The 16,672-nt window shown below is 50.1% G+C and overlaps 1 protein-coding gene across 11 annotated transcripts in view; it reads left to right on the top strand.

The window, feature by feature from the left end:
* AKAP13 (A-kinase anchoring protein 13) overlaps nt 1-11,884 on the top strand; it is a 340,842-nt gene extending 328,958 nt beyond the window's left edge. For 6 of the 11 annotated variants that reach the window (XM_079914822.1, XM_079914829.1, XM_079914826.1 and 3 more), the window contains 8 exons: nt 1,143-1,304; nt 1,733-1,803; nt 2,270-2,314; nt 5,085-5,135; nt 5,776-6,225; nt 6,851-6,955; nt 7,672-7,999; nt 8,830-9,012. In XM_079914822.1, coding sequence (XP_079770948.1) covers nt 1,143-1,304; nt 1,733-1,803; nt 2,270-2,314; nt 5,085-5,135; nt 5,776-6,225; nt 6,851-6,955; nt 7,672-7,999; nt 8,830-8,879 — 1,262 coding nt within the window. In that variant the 3' untranslated portion in view covers nt 8,880-9,012. Of the gene's footprint in view, nt 1-1,142; nt 1,305-1,732; nt 1,804-2,269; nt 2,315-5,084; nt 5,136-5,775; nt 6,226-6,850; nt 6,956-7,671; nt 8,000-8,829 lie in introns of all 11 variants that reach the window. The other 5 variants (XM_079914831.1, XM_079914828.1, XM_079914827.1 and 2 more) reach the window with 2 other exon arrangements.
* The last annotated feature ends 4,788 nt before the right edge of the window (nt 11,885-16,672 follow it).

Below are 16,672 nucleotides of genomic sequence, written 5' to 3'. Positions count from 1 at the left end.
CTTTGATTTTCTTCTTCAAGAACTCCCACTGTCCATATGTTGGATCATCATTGCCTGTCTTCAATACTTCTTGCTTCCCATAGTACTTTTTATAGCTTCATCTTTTTAATGTTTAAATGTCCTTTCACCATCTATTATCTTAAGTCATTTTCTTTTGGGCTTATTTGTTCTCATATTCTAGTTCAGTTTCCATTTCTTAAAGGGATACCTTTTCCTTTCATTTCCACTTGAGTTTTGCCACCTCCTTTCTGTGTTTTCTGATTCTGACTTAGGTTCTTTCATGTCTTGTGTCATTTTCTTTATTTTATTAGCTCACTTATTTTATGGACATGTCCTTCTGATGTGCTTTTATTATATGTAGGGAAGTTATGCCCCTTGTTTTTTCTCTCTCTGCCTTTCCTTAACTTTGTGTGGGATTTGACTTTGATGTTTTTCTGTTGCTCATTTTTACGTGAAATACATTTCCTACATTTTTAGGCTAAGATAGCTTCTTTCACTTCATCAGACTCTTCTATTGTTTTCATGTAGTGTTTTTAGAAAATAACAATGGCTTGTCTTAGGAGATTCCCTGCCTCTGTTTCCTCCCTTATTCTATCTGGACCTTCTTTTTCCTTTATCTCTGTGGCTTCTCTCCTGCTCAATTTTTATTCCACTTTCAGCACTTTCTCCTTCCTGTGGGACACTGCTGCTCTAGAAGAGAACCCTAGCTGGTTGGATTTGAGAATTCAGATGCTTAGACTGCTGTAGCCCCTTGACCTCCCTATGGGAGGGGCAAAAAGCCTGCCAGTTTGAACTGCAGTTCTCAAATTGCCTCACCTTACTTCCTAGGGAATTCCTTTTGGCTGCTTTGGATCTGACTCCCGGAGCCATGCTCCTTCCAGTAAATTACTCTGCCTTCCCTGTACCCTTTTAAATCTCCTAGGTCTCATGTGAATAAGGCTGAAGAGTTAATCTCTGCATTTCCAGTAGAATCCATTTAACGCATATATCCTGAGCTGAGAGCTTTCTCTCAGCAAAGGAAGTCACGTAGTCACTTTGGCATTTTCTGTTCCTCTTCCCTTTACATATAGTGTATTACCATGAGATTTTCTTTTTCCCATTAAAAGAGGCGATGTCAGTTTTGCATGTTTCCTTTCTTCCAGTGGAGATCCTTCAGGGCTTGGTGAGTGGAAGCCTGGGAGGCACACTTGGGCAGGCTGTCAGCAGCCCTGTTGAACAAGAAGGCATGGTAGGCCCCGTTTCCTTGCCCCGGAGAGCAGAGACCTTTGGAGGATTTGACAGCCATCAGATGAATGCTTCAAAAGGTCAGTGGTTTTGAACTCATGTGTTCTTATGGGCAGTCCTTAACTATCACAACTAAAAATGATCTGTACTCTGGTAGCTCCATCTCCTCTGTCCCAGTCAGTCAGTAAATGTTTTAGTGAGATCCTAATAAGTATCTAGCTGCTGAAACACTCAGGAACCTCTATGAATGTCATGTTCATTTTCAGTAATAAAAGAGGTTTTCCTGAGATCTCAGCTAAGCTATAGCCAAAGGGGGGTAATAACACTTGTTTTTCCTTTCTGCTTCTAGTTCTTCTGCATCCGTAAAATTATTAATAATCAGTCACTTAGCTGCCATTGGCATTAATAGGATTCAGAAATATTCTGTCCCTAAGCTATGTATATAGTATTTCATTGGCTAATCTGTTTTACAACTGCAAAAAAAAACCCACCTTGTTTGTTTGTTTAGGAGGTGAGAAGGAAGAAGGAGATGATGGCCAAGATCTTAGGAGAACAGAATCGGATAGTGGTCTGAAAAAGGTATTTCTTTCTAAAGTACACTCCCTAAGTCCTCCCTGCACTTCCTCTAAATTCATAGTCTTTGAAACTAGCCTACTTTGATTTTGTTTTGGATGCCCAATTTGCCGTTTTTATTTCCTGTTTTATCTGAAGAGGAAAGCACGTTTTTAAGCAAACAGTACAATTCAGAGCCCCACGTTCTTGGCCGTTGGGCCTGTCTCCAGACACCACGTCTACGTGCACAGCTCTGCCGCGGCCGTGGCTGGACCAGTTTCATTAAGAGGCTTGTTTAAATGCACACACCCCCCTGAACTCTTTGCAAGGCTTCAGTAACAGTTCAGCCTCAAATCTTCACTGCCCTGCAGTGAGAAACTGTAGAAAAGAACGAAAACAGGAAGTCACAGCATAACTCAGACACACGCTGAATATCATTCTTGCCTCAGAGTCTTCGTTGTTTTTAAATGCACTTTTTTTGTTTGTTTTATAGGGTGGAAATGCTAACCTGGCATTTATGCTTAAAAGAAACAGTGAGGTAAGAATATTATGAGCTATTTAAAAGAATATGATTTTGTTATAATTGCTAGGTTAGGAATACTCATTTCTGTTTTGCCATGATGAACAAGCTTGGGTCCTGGCTGATCTGTGCAGTTGTGTTTCCTTTCCCTGGCCCCAGGGCCTCGTCTTGCCCTTTTGCCAGAGTACTGCCTCTGCTTCTCTGTCCTTGAGAAGCCCCTTGCTTTCTCTAAACGTGGGCCATGAAGCTCCCATGGTGATTTCTTTCTGCGCACACTGAGTAGAATTTGTAGCCACCTTTGCTGTAACACAAGCCTGGCACCAAAGGCACAGTCTGGAACGTGGCAAATTAACTTGTGGGTAAAATTTTGCATAATAATTTCTTATCCTGCAACTCAGCTTGAGTTTTCTTCTTCGAGCACTGCTTTTCACTCTGTGTGTGTCACTCTAGAAGTAGCCTTGTTGTCTCCTAGCTAGAGATCAGGTCCCCACGCAAATCTTTCACCTGCCTTCGGCTGAGCTCCGCTGACCCTGCAGGATAACGCACGCCTTTCACTGTTTCTCCATCTCCTTGGGTCCCTCTTAGGAAATCCTCCTCAAGGTTCCTACTGTCTCCAAACCTAGTTGACTCCAAGCGTGTGACTGTGTCAGCAGGCTGGAATTGGACACAGGACAGTGGGGTGCTAGGGTGTACCTCTCAGGGTGTTCTCTGTGTTTCTTCCTGCTTTTAATAGAATACCTTAAATCCCTGAGGAGTTTTCTTTTGAAATTTCAGATTAAGGAAATCTTTCCTTTTTTCCCTCAAACACAGAAGGGTGTTTTTTGTCTTCTGTTTGTTGGCATGTTAGTCTACACGCTGACGTAACCCCCTTCAGCGTGTCCATCCTTGAATGAAGTAAACCTGCTCCCACACAGGCTGCTGTGCTCTGGTGCTGCTTAAAAAGTAGCCCTTAGTTGATTTTTTCACCTGGCAACTTTCCCCTCATATTTAGTGAGAAGAGACAGTACAAGACCAGTGGTTTTCAGGCATTCCAGCATGGATTATACACTACGGATGCTCAGTCAGTCAGCTGGTCTGCTGTGACTTCTCCCTCTCTCTGTTAATTAAGAATAAACTTAAATGAGGGGTAAATCGTATTCTCAGAAGAGCTAAGCCTGATAATAAAGTTTTTGTGTTTTAAATATTATAAAAGGAATACATGTTTGTGGTAGAAGATTTGGAAAACATCCAATAATGTAAAAAAGGAAAAAATTAAGTAAACATAGTACCACTAGTACCATAGCACTATTAAATGTTTGGTGTGCATTTTTCCAGCCTTTTCTTATACAGGACATGTATTTTATGTGTGAGTATGAGTTGCATAAACATAATTTTATACAATTTGTTTCACTACTCCCTGGAGCTTCGTATCCTGCTTTTTTTCTCTTAACCCACCAGAAGCATTTCCCCAAGGCATATTTGTACAAAACACGCTAATCGGGCTTCCCTGGTGGCGCAGTGGTTTAGAGTCCGCCTGCCGACACAGGGGACACGGGTTCGTGCCCCGGTCTGGGAAGATCCTATATGCCGCTGAGCCTGCGCATCCGGAGCCTGTGCTCCTTAAAAGGAGAGGCCACAACAGTGAGAGGCCCGCGTACCGCAAAAAAAAACAAAAAAAAACCCAAAAAGAAACATGCTAATTAACAGCTGCATATTATTATGTTATGTGCCATAATTTATTTAATCTTTCCAGTGGTTCTTTCTCTGCTTTTTTGCTTTTTAAATGATGCAGCCAAGAGCATCCTCATACTTTTTTTTGCAGGGCTCTGATTATTTCCTCATCATGTCATCCGCTCTCTAGAAAGGTTGTACAGCGTTCATCCCTGTCAGTACAAGAGTATCCATTCTCATCATACGTTCACCAACACTGGGAATTATTTTTTAATTGACATTTTGTTGATAAGTTCAAGTGGTTATTTCTTTATTTTTGCATTCTTCTGATTTCAAATAAGGTTGAATCATTTTTAATATGTTATATAATTGGCCATTTGTATTTCTTCTTTTATAATTGCTGGTTTATGTTCTGTGCCTGTTTTTCTACTAGAATATTCGTTATTTTGTTGATCTACGAGAGCCTTTTTTAAATTAAAGGTTTCTTTTGCCTTGTTCTGTTCACTGTTTCCTTTGCCTTTTTATTATACATTTTTACACAGTAAAAGTTGAAATTGTGTGTGTGTGTGTGGTTTCATCCATTGTTTCTGTCTCTGAAAAGCCTTCCCTATTTCAAGATCAGAAAACATTCTCACATTTTCTTACAGCTCTTTTACAGTTCTTTTCTACATTTAACATTTCAATCCATTTGAATGTTTTTTCTGTGGATCCCAGCTTAGTTTTTTCCAATGATTTAGCCAGTTTTTTCGGAACAATTCACTGAATATTCTTTCCTTCTCCATTGACTAGAAATGCTCTTTGTATCATATACTAATGCTGCGGTTTGCTTCTGGGCTTTCTGTTTTGTTACATTGGTGTGTTTGCCATTTTTGTGCCAGTCATTTTAAATAATTGGAGCTTCGTAATACCTTTCACTGTGTGCTGACTTCCCTCCTACATACACAGTTACTTCGTTTGATCTTGTTTTTCTTGGCTACTTGTACCGGCTTATCCTCTGTGGTGCTTTCAGTCTGAAAGTACTTGGTTCAAATGCAAGCCCCTTGCTGTGTGGTAGGGTGGGTTCTTGTCGGATGACACGCAGTGTGCTGGGGTCTGAGCCTCCGAGTCTGAGGTGATGGTCCTTTGATTCCTTTTGCAGCCGGTCATCCAGAGCGTCGTCCGTCTCCACGAGCTCCTCAGCACTTTGCAGGTATGTGCCCTTCTCCTTTATCCCTTCACTTCCTTGTTTCGAGAGAATCAGTGACCAGGGTATTGTTGGCCTGGATCTTTGAGGTCTATAGTTTTCTTATGGGTAAATGGGGCCCTCAGACTAGAGAAGACTGGCTCTCATGATGAGAAAGGTTCCAGAATGCAGTGGTTAGAGTATCATCGACCCGCTAAGACTGGACTTGACGAGCACATGGTGGACTGCAGGTACCCTTGACAGCCATGCCCCAGAGCACATGGGGTGCTGACATGCACAGAGGACATGGTTTCAGTCTGGAAGGCCTTTGGTAGGATTGTAAGTTTCCATATTCCATGTCTCTGTGTGGTATTTGAGTAGGGTGACCCTCCCCTCACAGCTTTCTGGGAATATCCTCAATTTCTAACCAGTCCAGTTCATACCTCCTCCCACTTCCCAAGCACACACTCCCCACCCCATACAAAGCCGCTGCCCGCCAAATCCGAGTCCCCCACACCACTGACCTTGTGACTTGGTTGCCGCCCAGGGTTATGCTGGAGCATTTTCCCAGAGCAGCTTAGAAACCAGGGGAGGGCCGTAGTCTGGGGTGGCGTCCTCGTCCTCCAGGCGGAGGCGCATCGTCCCCCCTCGTGCGTCTCCCCCGCAGGGGGTGGTGCTGCAGCAGGACAGCTACATCGAGGACCAGAAGCTGCTGCTGACCGAGCGGGCGCTCACGCGGACGGCGTCGCGGCCCAGCTCCCTCATCGAGCAGGAGAAGCAGCGCAGCCTGGAGAAGCAGCGCCAGGACCTGGCCAACCTGCAGCGGCAGCAGGCGCAGCACCTGGAGGAGAAGCGGCGGCGCGAGCGCGAATGGGAGGCCCGCGAGAGGGCGCTGCAGGAGCGCGAGGCGCGGCTGGCGCAGCGCGAGGACGAGCTCCGGCGCGGCCGCCAGGACCTGGAGCACGAGCTCGACGAGCTGCAGCAGAGGAAGGTCGCCTACCAGAGCGACCTGGAGCGCCTGCGCGCTGCCCAGAGGCAGCTCGAGCGCGAGCAGGAGCAGCTGAAGCGGGAGGCCGACCGGCTCAGCCAGAGGCCCGCCGACTGTGACATCGGCCAGGTACGGGGCGCTGGGGGGCCGGGTCACGACCCGCATAACCAAGAACCCTCTGAGCAGCGGAGGAAAGTAGACAGAGAATATAAAGGCTGCTTCTACAGATCTGTTTATGCACCACCAGGGGCAGGTGAGGAAGTGAGTCTTTTTCTCCTTTTTGCATCTCTCAGCATGATGGGTTGGGGTTTGGCCAGGGGAGTTAATGGATGCCTGGCACTTCCCTCAGCCCTCAGTCGCTTAGGCCGGAGTAGCCTCAGCATCTCTGAGGATGGCAGTCAGCCGTCCAGGATTTGGGGAGCAACCCCTCTGCCCTGTGCCACAGAAGAACTTAGAATGGTCCCCAGCTAAAGGAACTTGTAGCTGGATGGGGACAGCACACCGAGGACACAGGTCCCCCCGGAGCACAGTGCCTGGGGCTCACAGAGAGCAGTAACGCCTGAGTTCCTGAAAGAACCCACACGGTGGGGTCAGTGGGCGTCAGCTACAGGGAGGAGCCCATCCCGGCAAATGATGGAAGGCAGCCCCTCTTATGGAGAGAGGATATTCCTGCTCAGGGATGCTCAGACATCTGGGCTCTGCTTAATTCCTGATTTGTCTCGCTACTGTGGATGAAACCTTTCTTTTCCTGCAGCGACTACTTATATGGGAAGGCATCACATATGTGGGAAGCACGCTGACCCCCGAGTTTATTTCAGTGGTGGTCTACGGTTATTCTGGAACAGGGCACCTGTGGCAGGTGGGAAGCTTGGGTGCACACAGATCCTCCTGTCTGCTGATACTCAGGTTGCCATTTGTTTGATCGATTGACCTTGGATCATGAAAGAAAAGGAAACTGACATCTTCCAGAGGGAGCAGTTTAGCTTCCTGCAGAGTTTTTCACGTCTGTGGGGGGAGTAGCCAGTGGCTCTATGTGCTTTTCGTGACACAAGGATGGCTTCCACGGGGAAGGCTGCAAGGCCCAGCGGGAGCACAGATTAGACTGATTATCTCTCTTTATCTTTGGTTTAACCTTTGGCTAGGATCTTGGTATAAGCATGTCTCCACCTGCCCTCTAACCTGAACAGACCTTTATAATCTCTTAGCCCTGAAATAATTATCTACACCCCCGTGTAAATCAGTCGTTGGATAAGCAGCTCTTCCTGCTTCTTCAGGGAATGGGAGTTCTAAGCTGCCTGTTCCAAGCTACTGTTAATTCTTTATGTTGCTGATAATAAAAATAGTAATGGCATCAGATGATATTTTTAGCACTTTCATAGATACTACCTGAGGGAGGGAGGAAATGGAACTGAGAAGATCAGAATCTTTTTACCATTTCTCTGGAGTCCAAGGCAGTGGGTGCACACGGGGCTGACCCACTGACACAGCCGGTGACCTCAGGTAGTGTTCACTGAGTAGAGGCACTGGGGATGCTGCCGGCCTCCAAGTCAGACCCCTTCTCTTGACCATGTGCAGGTTTCACATCAGCACACCAAGCTGCTGAGGATCCCATCCTTCCTTCCGAATCCTGAGGAGACCCTCTTGCCACCGGCACCTTCCATAGCCAAATCGGGGTCATTGGACTCAGAACTCTCAGTGTCCCCAAAAAGGAACAGCATCTCTCGGACACACAAAGAAAAGGGGCCTTTTCACATACTGGGTTCCACCAGCCAGACAAACAGAGTACCAGAGGGTCAGAGCCAGACCCCAGTGTCCACGTCCACCCGCCTGTTTGGGTTAGCTAAGCCAAAGGAAAAGAAGGAGAAAAAGAAGAAGAACAAAGGAAGCCGTTCGCAGTCCGGTGGTGAGTTACACACACCAGGTCTCCCTCTGGCCGTGTAGTCCCTGGATCCTAAAGAGTGGGTGGCTTTAGCCTCATGGGAGTGGTTAAAAAGAGGTGGCTGCCATTCAGGTGTGTAAAAGCTGAACCATACACATCTCACCAAACCCACTTGCTCTGCCCGCAAAGGACTGTTGGAACTGACACTAAGAACACAGATTCAAAGAACATTTCAGAACCCACTCTGTGTGGCACGTGCATGAAGTAGAGAGTGCGGGCTCATTTCTCACACTTACTGTCCAGCTGAGGAGCTGAAACTCACCTCAGTGAAGCAGCTGCAGTCCTCCCTGCCTTTCTAGGCCTGGTCCAGTAATACTAATAACAGGTGCTTGGTGAGCATTTTCTGAGGGCTGCTTTAATCCTGCAGGTGACTGTGAGAGAGGTGTTGCTGACCCCCAGACACTCTGGGAAGCTGAAGCTCGGGATTAACTGACCTACCTGCCGCCATAGGGCGTGCTATCAAATCACACTGCACAAGGTCTGAGTCCTTCTCATTAGGATTCCTCTCCCTTCTGTGTGGGAGGTTGAAGAGAAATCCCTATTTCCAGGCCTATTTACAAACAGCAAGCCTAGTGTTTCTGTAAAGTTTAAGGAGCTGTAGACACGGAGGACATCACTGACGACCTCATGCACTACGTCACCTGGAGGCCTGGCTGGCGGATGTCATTGCCCACCAGCCCGGCATCTGTTTGCATCCCAGAAGACTTGTGTTTGGGGAGGAAAGAACAGAATTTACCAGTGAAAAGAGCAGTTTTTCTGAAATTCTTTTTCCGCCTTGGTTTCCTTTTTTCCAGATGGCCCTGCATCTGAAGTACCCGCAGAGGGGGAGGAGATCTTCTGCTGACCCCGTTGCTCTCCGAGGCAGCCGCTCCTGTCCCGCCATGGTTATAGCCCCAACCCCTGCTGTCCTGTGCGCACATTCTCCTACACTGATGCCCGTGTCCTGCGGCGCCCAGCCCTCCCGCACTGCCCAGGTCCTGGACCAGAAGAACAACTGGTCTTGGGGGTCAGGGTGGGGAAGGAGGCACAGGATTGGCAACCCAACGCCTCTCGGGTTGGGGCCAGCCCTGCTGGGTGGTGGATGTTACACCAAGAGTAGTGGCCCCAGAAGTCCAGGCGATGGTTTTGGACATGTCAGGAATTCCTAGAGACTAAAAGAGCGTTTCCAAATGCGGTCTGAAGCTCTTACTGCCTTTTATTTTGGGGAACAGAACCAAAAATCAAACAGCAGATAGGTTGGACTTCATCTGAACACATACAGTAGCCCATCTGCACATACATGTGGAGTGCGCCGGAACTGTGCACGGTCTATACCAGATGCCTGCTGGGCTCAGCTCAAGCCCCGCACGAGGGGCACTGCCCGCCACCGCTCAGGGAGCGCGCACTCAGAGCCTCACCCACTAGCCCTCCCACGCTGTCTCCCTGTAAACTCACCCCATGCACGCCTCACCCCTTTTCGCGTGTATTTCTCATTTCACTTCAGAAGGGACGACGACATTTGTGAGAACCGGTGAGAGAAGGCTTGATGTCTTTAAAAAGCAGATGATCTTGAAACACCTTGATTTTGGTGTTTCAGTCACTTTAAAAAGAAAAAAGGTATCTAATTTTATCAAGTCTAAAAGAAATCATATATTGGCTTTCCAAGATGTGTGCCCACATGTTCTGGGCACAGACGAAGTAGAGAGGCCTCCTCACTATCACCCCTGCGGCGTGACACTTTTTGGTTGTCACTAGCCACTCAGCAGTGGCCACGGCCTCCTGGCAGTACTCCTGAGACCTCGAGGTGCCCCCCCAGGGAAGCTGCTCCTGCCTGGCAGTCGCCGTGGGAGAGGGTGGCCCCATCCGCGCTCCTCCCGTGCAGAGACCGCCTGCTTCTCCTGCTGCCAGGGGGTGCCCACCCTGTACTAGACAACTGGCCGAAAAGCAGGTTCAGGTGGGTGTGTTAGGCCCATATGAAGCGGTTCCCACCAGTACAGACTGAGAGAAGAGCTGGCCAGAAGGTGTGGCTTGGAAAGGTCTCCTATCAGGAGGCCTGGCAGAATTTGATTTCTTTCAAAAGTTTTAGAAACGAAAGGCCTGTTGGTTATTGTACTCTGCCCCTTGAAGAATCCACAGATGCTGCCTGTTTGTTCATTTCCTTCTCTCTTTTTCTTGTCCCACTGTGTTTTGATCTGTATTCCTTGAGGCTTGTCGCCAGCGGGGAGGTGCAGGATGTTTCTCCCTGAGGCCCCTGCACCTGCCACACTTGTTAACCCCCCAGGAGGGGAAACCCTGGAAAATTCTGTGCTTTAAATGTGGTCTTTGATTCCTGCCTTTTGCCCCTCAGGAGCATGGGTCTTTGAACATAATTTTTAGAAACAAACAAAAAAATCTGTAACTTGGTGCTTGTTGATGAATTGCAAGCTGGCCTTGCAGATGGAGATATTTATCTTTCAGTTTATTTGAAAGAGGTCTGGTTTAAAACTTTTAGCTTAGATTTGTTTTATTTATTTGTGTGTTGTGTGCATGTGTGCATGTGTGTGTATGTGTTTTAAGGGTGAACACACCAGCCCAACGGTTTCAACTGTCCAGTCAAGCAGCCGGTGCTGCTTCCTTACTCCCCCGTGTCTGTCAAAGTGCCTCGAAGGCCCAAAGGAAAATTAAGGTTGGGGGAGGGGTCCATTTCCTTCCCTCCTGCCACCCTCACCTCATACTTTGATCAAGGGATGTCTTCTTCCTTGCTTGAGAGTTAAGGAACTTGCCACCCATGGGCTACATTTGCCTAGTTTTGTCATGGAGATTTCTTACCCTTCAGAAACACACCTTGAGCAGAACCAGCTGATTTTCTATTGAACCTTAATGTACTACCCCCCCCACCCCCCCACCCCCACAGAGACCCTAAACAGCAAAAGGTTAGGTTGCTTCCTGCTGCCAGTCCGTACAGCTTGAGTAAGGCCAGCCTGTCATGCCTTTCTCAGATCCACAGGGAGCTCAGCCGTCTGTCCCTGTCACTGGCTCAGGTTCACCTCTGTGGGTCCCAGTCCCAGAGCTCTGCTGGAAAGGGGTGGGGCTGATGAATGAGGACCTGCATCCTTCCTCGGTCCGTGTAGGCCGGGCCTCCCTGCCTCTGGGCTTGAAACCAGTGCTCAGTGCTGATGGCATTTGCCCTAACGCAGGCTCTTCACAAAAAGCACCCTGGACGCTGAGTTTCTGTATAGAGCTGCACAGGTGGCTTTCAGCTTACTCCCAACTAGTTGTGAAGTTTCGGTTGTCTTGATTATTCGGTGGTAGTTGTTTTAAAATGGTGATTTCCCCTTCACCTGTACCCCACTAACTTAAAATACTTTGGTCAGCTTGTGGTTGGACAAGTTTAGAATCAGAATCAGAAGGCATCTCCCCCAGAAGAGTGTGCGGTGCAGAGAGAGAACCACTTACCCGGACCCGTGCTTTTCCATGCCTTCGTCCTGTCTCTCTCCCCCTTTGATAAGGAACTCGGGGATTTTGTTGTTGCGCTTGGGGAACCACCTGGGATTGTTGCTGCTCCTGCTTTTGCTGATGGCCTTGAGGTCTCCTCTGACCTTGAGGCCTGTCCTGGTTACTGAGGTGTCCTTCATGTGAGAAGGGGCTGTCTCCCGGGACAGCTCAGACTCAGTTCTCCAGTGTCCCCACGCTAGGGGCCGTGCTTCTCTAAGCTCCGCAAATCAGATGGCTGGCCTTCCTTGTGTTTAGGTTTTGGGGGACAGATGGAAACACCATCCAGAGTTCCAGAATCTCGTGAGTTGCCTGGAAGGAGGCTGCATCTTCTCTCAAAACTTCCATCATCTCAGTGGTCGTCATCCCAGTCGGGTGGCATGTGCACTTTAAACGCTCCCTACAGTCAGCTTCACTTTCGAGACAATCAACTATGCTAACTGTTTTCTTTGAAAATGGAGAAGATTAAAAACATGCAGATTGCCATAATTCAGCCTTTGCCAACATTCCATCCTCTACCCCCTTGAGAGCTGTCTGTGGGGAAGAAATCCTTATCAAGACTTTTTTTTTTTGGAAAGGTACGAATCTTACCTGTTTTCCTCTCATGTCTCAGGGTAATACCACTAAAAGTTGTTCCTTTGCTGATATTCTCCCTTATTTGTTATCTTCCCAAGCCCCTACTATTAGCAGTAGTGAGCACACATTTTTAAGATCCTTGGGCTTTGTCGTACCTTTATTTGGAGAGTGGGTGTTAGTGTATAGGGTTTATAACTAGGCCCCACCTAAAATAAAGGTAGCACCATAACCTTAGGGGCCAGAACTCCATCCCGAAGGTACCGTTCACAGAAGCGCTTTATATTTCATCCATTGGTCACAAAGTTCTTTTTCCATAGCCGGTTCTTTCTCCCCAAGGATTTGGTATCGGCCTTGGAGCTGCAGTTGTTGATACAGCGTTGATGGGGGGGCCAGTTGTGCCCAGAGGACAGCTAAGCCCAGGGACTGGGGTGGGAGCACATTGAGAGAGACGGTCCTGGTGAGTGGGCTTCAGCAGCCATGAAGAGGGTGGCTTGCAGGGGACCCCAGACACTGCCAAGGGGTGTGGACACACTTGGAATGTGGAAGCCCAGAAAGAACGCTTCCAATTCCACGGCGGCAGTGGATGAGGGATGTGTGTCTTGCCTTCCTGCAGCGGGACAGTGTGGCACACACACCTGTGGTCCTGGGGTCACGGCCCCACCTGGCGCTGTTGCTCCGATGGACCCTTGGAGACAAGGAAAGGGGCAAAGAGATTGTTTTGGTTCGGTTCTTCATTTTCTTTCTTTCTTTCCGTGTAGCGTAACATTCCTAGTTAACGGGAACTTTGGGATCTACTGCCTGCTGGCCAGGTTTTAAAGTGAAAAGTCTTTTAGTGCTGCCATAAGAGGGAAAAAAACAAAGGCTTCTTTCCATGTACCAGTCGGATTTCATTTGTCAAAAGCTCGACAGGCCTTGAGTGAGTTCTCCATCTTGCTAAGGTTTAAAGACAGGCAGACCCAGCTGGCTAAAGTCTCTCCTGCCGCACACGGTGACAGCCTGCTCCAGACACCCAGGCTGAGCCCAGTCTCTGCTCACCCCAGTGTTCACCCTGCTTGAATGCCTCTGCCTTTTGTGACCACCTGCCAGGATGAGCAGCTCCAGAGCACTGACAGGGGCCTGCCCGGTCGGCTGGCCCACGGTCGCAGTTTAGCCTGAGGTTTCTGGCGTGTTGCCCCGCCGGGCGCGCAGGGGACACCAGGACACGCAGGAGGGTGATTACCATGCACCTTATACCTCTGCTCTCGTTTGTTGTCCTCAAATGCTAAATGAACGTTTCTGTGCTGAATCCTATTAGATAAAAAGGGGTTAAAACCCAGATGCTGTATATTAATTTGTAATTATGTATAAAGTGAAGCAGTTTTAAACTGTAAGGATTTTTTCAGTGTGTTTTCTGGAATTCTGCCACAACGTACTGGCTTTGTATTTTATTTATCTTCCTTTCTGGTTAGCGGCTTCCGACCCTTGTAAAGTCCCCCTCCACCCTTTCAAAAAAAATAAATAATAAATGTCCTTTAAGTCCCGATGGTGACTGTGTGGGCTTCCTGAAGTGAAGGCTTCCTGGATACTCTGGGTTCCTGGTGAAGGGGCACCCCCTACCCAGCTCTAAGGGACCCTTCTCCCCAGTGAAACCTTATTTCTGTACCTTCGGGAACAGGACTCAGGAGGACAGCCCTGGAGCACAGAGCAGCTCCCGGGGAACTCAGGTCCCCTGGAGCTGGACCCTAACCCGGGGGCACCAAGAGTCAGAACCATTTCCAGTCAAATCAGCGTGGTAAGAAACGTCCTTGCTATAGATTCTACTACGTAAAAAAGATGAATGTCAGTTTGCCTTTCTTTGCCAACTTTTTTCACCTCATCCCACCCCCAAACAAGGGAGCTGCCAAAAACTAATTCAGAAAGAAGAATCCCATTTGCATGTAGCTCCACAAGGATTTACTGGGTCTGATCCTCTGAGAAATTGCTGGAATGCACACGGTAGGAGCTGTTGCCGCTGCTGCCTGCGGGCACCTGTGCCGCCCTTCCTGAATTGCTGGCTGCCTCCCCGGACTCCAGGACTCTGCCCCTATGAGAGGCCCCTCGGTCCAGCCGGCTGCGTGGTGTAATGCGAAGAACGTGGGCAGAGCTGCCTCAGTTCCCAGCTCTGCGCTCCCAAGAGCTCCTTGTCCCTCACCAAGCGACAACCAAAAAGAGGAAAGTCCTGCCGGGTTGCCAAGCGCTTTGCCTTGCTCAGTGAACTTGGAAGTGCCCAGATTTCTAAGGAGTCTTGCAGCCCTGGTGGCAATAGATGCCTCCCCAGAAGCCAGCAAACACTGGTCCCTTCTCTCTGCCGTCTGCCCTTGGCTGTCACGGCAGCTGCAGCGTGCCGACGCCCCCAGCGGGGCTGGGAGAGTGGTTCCCACGGCCTCCCTCCTCTGCCGCTCTGCTCCCATCGTGCTTGGGTCTGAGCCAGGGAAGGGCTCCATGTGGCAGGCAGGCCAGAAGAGGGAGGAGGTGTCATCCTTTGTTCCAGAAGAAGAGCAGAGGCACAAAGCCCGCAGGGCTCCACAAGGACCGGCCATCCATGCAGCGGGGCGTGGGATGTCTGCCTGCTCCTGAGGGAGAAGTGCCCCAGATAAAAGGGGCCACTCCTGTCTGAGGACCTCCCACCTGAAGGGAAACCAGGTTGTGGCAGCCATGTGCCCAGGAAGGGAGTCCTGCTAACCAACGCAGCAGGACGGAAACCTGAGTCACAAATGCCGGGAAGAGGTTGGGATGCTGGAAAGTCCAGAAAAGAGCTTGCAGGGCAGGGAGGAAATACAGTGCACAGGTTCTGTTACTTCCTAGGAAGTGGGAACAAAAGTAGATCGGTGGTGAGCTGTGCTGCAGAGCATCAGGAATAAGATCAGGAACCTCCTTCCAGCACCGCATCCCTGGTTCAGCCCGCAAGGGCCTCGCCCACCACAGCTCCTGCTCTGGGATTCTTGGGAGGTTTCTTTTCCCTTAACTTTACCCCCATTCCTTCCGGGCCTCAGGTCACCGCCGGAAGGTTGCCCGGAGGTGGTGGAGCAATCCAGGTGGACATGATGCCACCCCCATCAGGGTCCCAAGAGGAGTCCGACGTGGAAAAGGAGGCAGAACTTGGTACACCCCAGACTTGGGCAGAACTTGGTGCACCCCACCGGCCTCCCCCATACACCCCCTCCCAAGTCCTTTGGTGTCCAAGTTATAGCCAGGGCGTCCTCAGGCCCCTCTGGCCTCTTTCTTTCACATGGTAATCACTCACACAGCTGTAAATAGTCCCACTGAAGTTTGGGCTGCTCTTCCCTCCAGGCGCCTTGGTGAGACTTTCTTCCTGGGAAACGGTATCTGGACCCTTGGGATGGAGGTGGGAGGAGAGGGGGACCCAGGGGGGCCTCTGAGGGGATTGGCTGGCGGGGCTCAGGGGCCGTGAGGGGAGTGAGCTCCTTACACCAGCTGAGAACCGGGCCTGCTTTTCTCCCCCTCCCTTGTCAGCACATCCCTTGAGGGCCCTGAACTTCCCACCCCACCCCCAGCAGCTTTGGGGTTGAAGCTGGGCCGTTGCCTGGACAACCCCAGTTCCCAGCCTTGCCTGGTCTCTGCATCCAAAGACAAAGGAGCGGGATGCTGGTCACCTGAAACAATGCTCCCTCCACCCGCAGGAGGAGCTGGGGACCGGCCCCGGCTGGGCTCCCGCTCCGTGGAGGGGGCAGTGGACAAAGGCTGGGGGGCCATGGGGTGAGTGAAAGGGTGGGCGCAGACTTCGGATCAGAGTCTGGGCTCAACGTCCAGTCCAGCCATCTAATGGCCAAGTGACCTTGGACAAGTTATTGGACCTGTCTATCCCTGTTTTCCTCTTTCATTCGGGAACCAGGGTATCTAGCTTGCAGATTTGCTGTGACAGTTCGGTGAGATGCTGAATGTTGGTCCCCAGCACGTGATTCTTGATTCCTGAGCCTGTTACCCACAGCAGCAGCAGGAGCCTGTCACAGCAGCAGTGCCGGAATCCCATACCTGACCTCCGTCTCTGCACCTGGAGGTGAGCGCCCGGAGGAAGAAACGACCTTCCCCATCGCCTGGCAGTGGTGCCCAGCCCAGGGCGTGGCTCGGAGCTCCTTGTCCCTGGGCTTCTGGTTTGGGATACCTGTCCTCCTTCCCTCACTTGTCCCAGGTGAACTGTCACTTCCTAGAGGAAGCCTTCCCTGACAGCCAGGGCAAGCCCAACCCCTCCCTCCCGTCTGCCCTTAGCACCGGGAACCCTCCGGCCTACACAGAACACGTGACACCTGGAACCACCAGCCTTTAGCTAGTGTCCCCTCCCCCTAGCTTCCAGACCAGAAAGCAAGGCTGAGCCCGAAGCCCACGCCCCACGCACCCTCATTCCAAAACCGCAGTGCTGGGAGTGGACAGGCAGGATTGTCCCAGGGCCTGGAAGAGGCAGGGGCCACTGCTCTGCCAGCAGGGCCAAGGTGGCAGGTGGCCCTCAGCTCCAGCTAACTCCAAGAAGGCTCTCCCATGGGTGGCCTCTGGTTGAACCGTAGAGTCCTGCTGCCAGGGCTGGGATGGCTGCCAGCCCCTGCCCCTGCAAAGCAGCTGAGCTTCATCCCCATCAGG

This window comes from Stenella coeruleoalba (assembly GCF_951394435.1).
Source record: "Stenella coeruleoalba genome assembly, chromosome: 2".
NCBI classification, from domain to species: domain Eukaryota; kingdom Metazoa; phylum Chordata; class Mammalia; order Artiodactyla; family Delphinidae; genus Stenella; species Stenella coeruleoalba.
This window is presented reverse-complemented; position numbering and strand designations above follow the sequence as displayed.